At 47.6% G+C, this 8,521-nt stretch overlaps 2 protein-coding genes across 4 annotated transcripts; one reads left to right on the top strand and one right to left on the bottom strand.

The window, feature by feature from the left end:
• The first annotated feature begins 507 nt into the window (after nucleotides 1-507).
• LOC123157253 (protein kinase G11A) lies at nucleotides 508-4,237 on the top strand. Of its 3 annotated transcripts, none has more exons than XM_044575514.1 (4): nucleotides 508-829; nucleotides 1,531-1,619; nucleotides 1,732-2,681; nucleotides 3,164-4,237. In XM_044575514.1, exons 3-4 carry the CDS (start codon nucleotides 1,825-1,827, stop codon nucleotides 4,041-4,043), a joined length of 1,737 nt encoding a protein of 578 aa, XP_044431449.1. In that variant the 5' UTR covers nucleotides 508-829; nucleotides 1,531-1,619; nucleotides 1,732-1,824; the 3' UTR covers nucleotides 4,044-4,237. The 3 variants fall into 3 exon arrangements, with proteins under 3 accessions (XP_044431449.1, XP_044431448.1, XP_044431447.1); XM_044575513.1 differs by having other exon boundaries at nucleotides 509-829; nucleotides 1,531-1,589; XM_044575512.1 differs by lacking the exon at nucleotides 1,531-1,619 and having other exon boundaries at nucleotides 515-829.
• A 412-nt stretch (nucleotides 4,238-4,649) lies between these two features.
• LOC123157254 (U-box domain-containing protein 35) lies at nucleotides 4,650-7,474 on the bottom strand. Its single transcript, XM_044575515.1, has 4 exons — nucleotides 7,039-7,474; nucleotides 5,538-5,656; nucleotides 5,307-5,422; nucleotides 4,650-5,208 (listed from the first exon to the last, which is right to left on the bottom strand). Exons 1-4 carry the CDS (start codon nucleotides 7,343-7,345, stop codon nucleotides 4,920-4,922), a joined length of 831 nt encoding a protein of 276 aa, XP_044431450.1. The 5' UTR covers nucleotides 7,346-7,474; the 3' UTR covers nucleotides 4,650-4,919.
• Between the last annotated feature and the right edge of the window lie 1,047 nt (nucleotides 7,475-8,521).

The raw sequence follows: 8,521 nt of genomic DNA, 5'->3' as shown, positions 1-8,521 counted from the left end.
AAAATGAATAATCAAAACGGGAGAGAGAAATGTGAAGTACGCAAATGTTGAACGAAGAGGCAGACGTCAAAACATTACATTTTTCTTAAGTAGGGGGGAGAGAGATGATGGTCTCGTCCGATGCTAATTATTGTGACCACACTTGTCTCGACTAGTAAATGTGTACATGCAATGCACGTTGATATTCAGAAGGAAATTAATCACACAATGACACTAGATAGGGTATCAATTACAGTACACGTTAATTGTGTAATCACCGTAGACGATGATAGTTGGTATGATACTCCGACGTTGCTGGACCACTCCACCTGAAACTTGCTCCCGGCTGCAAGCTTCGGGTGCCGACACAACGGTCCATGTAGAGCGCGGCCATCCATGTCATTTTTGGGATAACCCCGTCACGTCGTCTCCCCATCAGCCGGAGCCCAAATTTTCGACAGAATCATTACCTCAGCGAACGAATCCACAGCGATTTCAGCGAGCGAGAGAGGGAAAGCTGGCCTTTCAGCGCCCGGCACGTCGCCTTTCTCCTCCTCCTGCGCCCGTCCCCTTCCCTCTTTTTACCACCCTGCGCCGCGCCAGTACCACTACTCCTACTACTGCGCATACACTTCGGCCTCAACCTCCAACGACCCACCACCTCTCACTCGTCGCAACTCCCAAGCCGCAGCACGAGAGCCCACAGGCAGCTTCTTGGTCGGGTACCCCGTGACTCGATCCGCCTCCTCCGGGCGCTCCTCCACCTTCCTTCCTCTCCTTCTTCTTTGTCCCATTCCTGGACACGCGAAGATCTACCACCCCTCAAGGTCCCGACGACGACGCCATTCCGGTGAGATTTCCTGTGCCTTTTCTTGTTCTTCCATGGCAGCATTTCCCCTGCTTCGATCTCTGGCTCTCGTCCCTCTTCCTCCCACCGTTACCGGACTGTGATTCCGCCATGTTTAGATCTGCGCCGCCTGGATACTTCATGCGCGCCCGCTGCTTTCTCTCTCTTTATCCAACGAACGCGAGATTCCGTGCCTCTGCATCCCGCAGATCAAAAGACGAAAGCGCAACCCCTGCTTTCTCCAGTTTCATTATGATTTCTTGCTTTCCCTCAGTTTTCCGCAAGAAAGTCTGCGTTTCGATGTGACAGTAAAGGGCGCCATTGATGGCGGTAAAGGACGCCATTGATGCGCCTGCAGTATCGTTTCCAATCGATCGTACGTAGTAAAATGCGCCTGCGAGGGGCTAAAGGCGTCGTTTTCGGGTGGGTGATGGGGGGATTGGGAGCCGCTTTTCTTTCCTCTCCTTTTCTGATGGGAAAGAAAGAAAGAAAGAGGGCACCCCTCTTTGCGGATCCCTAACAAATCTTGTTTATTCCAGAGTGGGGAGTGCTACATCTACATCCATAGTGTTGCATGATTACAGTTAGTGGGCGGTTGGACAGGTTCAGTGCTCTCGCCAGTGCCATATATAGGACTAGGATAGGAGGGGCGCCATGAACTCTCAAGTGATAACTTTGTTAAGTCCAGTTGTGACTTGTGACAGGTCTCACTTCTCTCTCACTTTGGTGGGAAGGTTGATGGATCTGAGTGGTGATTGTGGAGGTTCTTTCTTGATCTTGTTTGGGACTGATGGTTGACTGTTGATGATCTTTTGCTCTTTGAGTTGATCACTCATGCAGTCATGCAATTATTGCCTGCATGTATCTATCTTTGGTTTATAAGATTTTTCTTGCTCCTTTTGCAGATTTGGAATGCACTTCAGTGGTCCATCCAAGCTCAAACCCTTGATTGACCAGTAGTGTTGCAATCTGGGCTTCAGGTTTCAGTTGTCAGAGCAATGACTTCCAAGACAATGCCCCAAACCATCCCAACAACCCCCAACACTGAAGAAAAGAAGCAGTATTCTCCGAATGATTCTCCTCTGGATCTCACCAGTTTGAGTAAACCCAGTACAGCCTTGCCAAGAAAATTGCCCGAATCGGCTATCCCCAGCAGTCCAAACAAAGAAGTCCAGTCCAATGACCAGAAACCATCTCACAAGCTACATGAGTCCGTTGATGTTACATCCAGCAAGGTTCCTGCAGATGATGAGAAGGATACTGTTGAAAATGGAAACACAAATGGAAACGTGAAATCAGACTCGGCGGTAGATAAGGATCATGGTGCAGCGAGTGCAAGTGGAAGTGCCAGGTTGACGGGAAGGTCTGAGACTGGAGAAAGAGGTATTAGCAGCCGATGCAGGCCGAGCACAGGCAGTGATGTCAGTGAGGAAAGCGCGTGCAGCAGTTTTAGTAGCACCAGCAAGCCTCACAAGGCAAATGATTCACGGTGGGAGGCAATCCAGATGATCAGGACTAGAGACGGGATTCTTGGCCTCAGCCATTTTAAGCTATTGAAGAAGCTAGGCTGTGGTGACATCGGCAGTGTGTATCTTTCAGAGTTGACTGGAACCAAGAGCTATTTTGCAATGAAGGTTATGGACAAGGCATCACTCACAGGCCGTAAGAAGTTGCTTCGAGCCCAGACTGAGAAGGAAATCTTACAGTGCTTGGATCATCCTTTTCTTCCAACATTGTACACACACTTCGAGACTGATAAGTTCTCATGCCTTGTTATGGAGTTCTGCCCTGGGGGAGACTTGCATACACTTCGACAGAAACAGCGTGGCAAGTATTTTCCAGAACAAGCTGTTAAGTATGTCTGATCCATCTTTTACGCTGTACATAATATGCTTTACTGTCTTCTTGACTTTTAGGATTCTGCATTTTCTTAGTATTTTAAACAACAGTGTTTATCCGATTCTGTGTGTTCCCGTGTATGGTGGCAACAAAGTGAAGAATAGTGGAAAGTTATTATCCGTTTCAAGTTAGCTGAATGTATGGAAAATTTCCAGTAATGTAGCTAATTGGTGACATATTGTGTAATCTTGTGCGAATTAAGCAACATTTGCAAATTTAATTTCCTGCTACAAAATCCATCTAGTCTGCTTCAGATTACATCCATGCAGCAGAACTAAACATGCATCAAATTAAATGAAGCAAGTACAACGTATAGCGACATAAATATCCCAGTAATATTATGTGAATACATTTTTTAGTATTTCTTTTTACAAGTCATTTCTACTAAATAAAAACTACTGCACACTGATCCGATATTGCATTTCTTCTTAATCGCAGATTCTACGTAGCAGAAATCCTCCTTGCTATGGAGTACTTGCACATGCTCGGTATCATATATCGTGATCTGAAGCCTGAAAACATTCTTGTCCGTGATGACGGGCACATCATGCTATCCGACTTCGACCTCTCCCTTCGCTGCACAGTTAGCCCGACTCTAATCAGGCCATCCAATCCTGAAACAGAAGCACTTCGGAAGAGCAGCCAGGCCTACTGTGCTCAACCAGCTTGTGCTGAGCCATCCTGCATGATACAACCATCGTGCACAGCCCCCACAACATGCTTTGGCCCTCGGTTCTTCTCGAAGTCAAAGAAAGATCGAAAGCCAAAGCCTGAAGTTGTCAACCAGGTCCGTCCATGGCCCGAGCTCATGGCGGAACCTAGTGATGCGCGATCAATGTCATTTGTTGGCACACATGAGTACTTGGCCCCTGAGATTATCAAAGGTGAGGGCCACGGCAGTGCTGTTGACTGGTGGACCTTTGGTATATTCTTGTACGAGCTTCTGTTCGGCAAAACACCTTTCAAAGGTTCAGGTAACCGAGCGACTCTGTTCAATGTCATCGGTCAGCCGTTGCGTTTCCCAGAATACCCAGTCGTGAGCTTTTCAGCAAGAGATTTAATAAGGGGCCTACTTGTTAAGGAGCCCCAACAACGATTGGGTTGCAAGCGTGGCGCCACTGAGATAAAACAGCATCCATTTTTTGAGGGTGTGAATTGGGCGTTGATACGCTGTGCGAGCCCTCCAGAGGTTCCGAAGCCTGTCGAGATTGAGAGGCAGACTACAAAGCTGCCAGTGTCAACATCTGAGGCTAGTGCAGCACCTACTGGTGCATCCCAGAAAGGCTCGGATAACTATTTAGAGTTTGATTTCTTTTAGTGAACAGAATGTTCATTTTTTCCATTTGTTTGCATAATTAGAAGTTGTAGGCTTTTCGCATGCATGTGTCTGACAGATGAGTCGTATGTAGATTTTTGTGTCTGTCAAGCTATTTTCTGCTTTGTAGTGAACGAATTGGATGTTTCAAATTTATATTCCCCCACCAGTTTTGAAGTCGCTAATCTTTGTGAGAAGTCTTCGCGTGATGTGCAGAATTAAACTCAGTTTTGTAACAGCTTATGCTGTTGTAAAAAAAGTTATTACTGTCAGCAACTAAGGCACCTTACAGGGCCTTGTTTCGTTGGAATTATCCGGTGTTTTTACCTGCTTGGCCATTGCTGTTGCTCACACTGATGACTGCATCATTGTGTGCACGATCCGACAAGTCTTGCTGAAATACTGTTTGATTAAAATAGGGTAATCATGTGTATGTCAGCTTGCACTACGGCATTGATGCTCACTGATTGTCCTAAATATAGCACAGATGCTCCCTACCAACAATTATGCTACTAATTGATTGGCTACCACTTCTACTTGATCAGTTATGCATGTTGGGCAAAATGTTTATGAAGTCTTAAGACCACAGGTGCATCTAAACCATCTGCATGTTTCCAATTGCAATTGCATTTTTTTCATGCAGCTCCATAACCACTGCAATCAAGTACAAGGCTTCATTACAAAATAAATAAAATAAAATAAGAAAGAACCCCACAGAGATATGCTGAAAAGCTCCATGTACGGTAAATTATCTCATTTGTACACCATGGATTTAGAAGTTTAAAATTCAAAATATGGCAAAACTTTTAATCACAAACTTTTTGCTACCTTAAGATGGCGCATACAGCATTCCAGCTGTGAAAGTGACTGGAACAGCAATCAGGATGACAGGCACCTTAGAAACTTGGGAATCTTCCTTCTTTCTTTGGTTTTGCTATCATTTTTGCCATCAACTGCCTCTATGCTATTGTGATTTGGCGTAGATGATGGCGGTGTCGGGGTGCGAGATCTGCTGTTGTTATTTACAGGGGAAGGTGAAAATGGTGGTGTCGGATCAGCAGTCGTCGCCGCTGCGACTTCCTTGTCATCACAGACAATCTTGACTTCGCAGTAGAGAGGTGCATTCTTCTGTATCTGTCCTGCTATTGTGTTTCCTTTCTTCAACTTCCTGTGCGCATTCAAAATTAAGTAGATATATATTGGCAAGCTGAAGAAAAGTAGGTAAAATCCAGCTGATTTGCATGATTCATGGTATATAGACCTTACCGCAAGTTGGATTTTGCCACCCCAAGTACTAGCTGCTTTATATTCAGAACAGGGATAAGTTCAGCGACCGCATCAGCGATTTGATCACTCTCGATGAGGTACACATCGACGTTAACCTGATCATAATTGGCAACAATGTAAGTTTACTACTATGAAATTTGGCGTGTAAAGTGCAGTAGGTTTTTAATTTATTAATCTATTTATTGCAAAGAACTGATGCAGCCAGTTTACCTGAAAGTTGCGACAGTGGTCCAGAAATTTCTGCAGCATCTCTCGCCTCTTGGATCTCTCTTGGTTCATGTAAGTTTCTACTTGCTCTGGGGTTGCTTGTCTCTTAGGCATCATTCCTACTATTTCAGAAAATTGTTGCCACATGTGTCAGATTCGTCACAACATAAAGACGCCTTTTAACTAAATCTTTGTTGCTCTTCAGTCGTCAAATGATTACATTCAGAAAACTCTGATATTGAGGACATAACTATTAAACCACGCATAGAAAGAAAAAAAAACACGCCAAAAAGAATAAAAAAATCGACATATTTGTGTCTTGGACCTCGTGATATATAGATAAAAAGGTGTAATGGTTTACGAACAAATATGCGTAATATAGCTGTTGAAAGCCTCTATCAGGTTATCGTGTATAAGAAGGATGAAGCTATATATCTCCCTCAAAAAAAAGAAAAGAAGATAAAGCTATATATCAAGAAAAGGAATCTTATTGTTTTGGATTGTTCACACTTCAGTGGCAGGCTAACATCAGAGACTGGTATGCGTCCTATTCTTCTCGGCACCCCCGGAACCTAACGCCTAAAGTTTGGCATCCTCCATACTCCACATATCCATTAGACTTGAGCTAAAAAGTTTGATCTGATAGCTGAGAATATTTTTTTTCATAAAATGATTGTTGAGAATATATACTTGGAAAATGATACCTAGCACAAGCACTATGCCTTTTCTCTACAAGCTCTACCAAAAGCATTCATTCTCTCCCTTTTGTGACTGTCATTGGACATGTACTTTGGCAAAAAGAAAAACATTGGCGATGTAAGATGAGAACTCTAATCTCCTTTTAAGCAAGAACCTGATAACTAACAGCATCAAATTAACCATATAATTGTGCTTGGGAGAACACCATGTCCACCTAGTCAGTATAATTAGCACCGAAAAGTGTGAGTCTGAACAGATCAGTCCATGAAAACCTAGGTCAGCATCAACAACAGTTTAGAACTTCCTCGATTGCAGCTCCTCGACGGGCCGACTTTTTCAATCGTTATTCTTCACGGAAGCTCTGAACCCCTAGCAGCCAGCCAGGTGTGGTGGACTGGCGGTGCCGCCTTTGAAAGTTCCAATCATACAAAGCCAAAACCCTCTTGAGACCAGTCCAAGAACATGACCTTGTTTGCAACCACCCTTTGCCAGCCAATCCCTTGTCTATGTAAACGTTGCTGGGACCCATTGGTGGTCGATCCAAGACCAGACTTGCTTCTACTGTGTTCTTACCAACTGTTTCGGAATGTTAGCCGCCGATCTTAACGTGACACTTTGACTACCGGTAACTTTGTAACTTCTACATTCATGTTGCAAAATCGTCACTGTTCTGGTTATTACCTCATGAAGGCAACTAGTAATAAGATAGCTTCGTCGATCTCGCAATGCTAAGGTGAACAAATATTATAGGAGAAATGTTTGATTCAGGAGGTAGGAAAGGGGGAGAAGAGGGTTGCTTGATTACATGGGGTGGGGATGGTGGCGACGACGGGGAAGACGTGCACGAGGTAGACGAAGCTCCGCGGCCTTGCGAGCTGCGTCAGCGCCCACGACAGCGCCGCCATGCTGGACCCGCCCTTGCCCACCGCCACGTACACGTCGTCGGCGTCAGAGATGGCCGCTGCCCCGGGAGGAGGGGGAGGAGGCGGTCCGGCCGTCCGGTCGTCCGGCTCCAACTCCTCTATCTCCCACGTGCTGTCGCCGTTGTTGGTGCGGTCGTCCACCGCGACGCCGACCGCGCCACGATGATCGTCCCGGACGGCCTCGGCCATGCCTCGATCTTCTTGGCCGGCGGGCCTCCCTGACAGGACAGCAGTACCAGCTAGCTCGTGGTGGAGTATGGAGCTTGGAAATGAGACGGAGCAACGGAGACGAAGGGAGGAGGAGGGCTTTGTGTACTCTGTTTCGTCTCAATGTGGCCAGCTGGAGGGGATCGTGTGTATATGTTCTAGTTTGACTTTTTCCTGAAGATTGCTAGTATATTTTTTTAAATGGCACAACTTTTTTGTTATCCTTTAAACCCCATATATATAAAGATTAGAGCAACTCCAATGGGGCGACCTATTTCGTCCGCCGCCGTCCGTTTGGGTCGGAGCAGACAAAAGAGAAGGCCCAACGCGCCGACCCAAACCCAAATCGAGTCCGCTTCGTGTCCGCGCCGACGCATTTGCGGCCCAAATTTGCACCCCAAATGCGTCGGCGCGGATGCGGAACGGACTCCACGCGTGCCTTCTCGGTGTCCGCTGCGTCCCCACCTGGCGGTTGTCCAACTGCCCGCGGTCAGTCTGATCAGCTTAATTTATGACCTCGGGTCGTTCATTTTTAAGCCGACCGTGCGGCGGGGCCGTCCTCATCCACTTCCAGCCAGCCCCCGTCCCCATCTAGCCACACTCTGCTCCCCCTTCGGCGGCAAACCCTAGCCACCCCAGCAAAGCCAGATGGGTCTCTTCTCCGGTGTCGGCAACAGCAAGTCGACGGGCAAGAACCCCACCATTCCTTTTCCCTCTGAGTTCCTCCAGCCTCCGCCGGTGCCAGCTCGCTGGCTGAGGTAGCGCGTCAACGTGCCAGTGCACCAGGCGGAGTGGCACTGGCAGCACCGCGTGCCTCCCTCGTACCCCGGCGCCACCCTGCTGCACGACTGGCACCTGGATTCGGAGAGGATCCTAGTGCCGGCGACGCCGCGGTCGGCTAGGGCGCACGAGAAGGAGGTGCGGCGCCGGAGCAGCGCCGCGACGCCGCGTACGCCTTTGACTCGTCCAATTGGGCTCGATGGTTCGCCTTCGAGTACGAGGAGGCGAGGCAACGCAGCGTCCGCGAAGTCGACCTAGCGTGCCGCCGCCCCCGCTCGTCGTCCGCGAGGAGGACCAGGAGGCGGCCGTTGCAGCGGTCCTCCGAGAGAGCGAGGAGGACGAGCGGCACAAGGTGGCGGCGAAGGAGGAAGAGGAGGC

The sequence above is a fragment of the Triticum aestivum genome, chromosome 7B (genome assembly GCF_018294505.1).
Source record: "Triticum aestivum cultivar Chinese Spring chromosome 7B, IWGSC CS RefSeq v2.1, whole genome shotgun sequence".
NCBI lineage: Eukaryota > Viridiplantae > Streptophyta > Magnoliopsida > Poales > Poaceae > Triticum > Triticum aestivum.
This window is presented reverse-complemented; position numbering and strand designations above follow the sequence as displayed.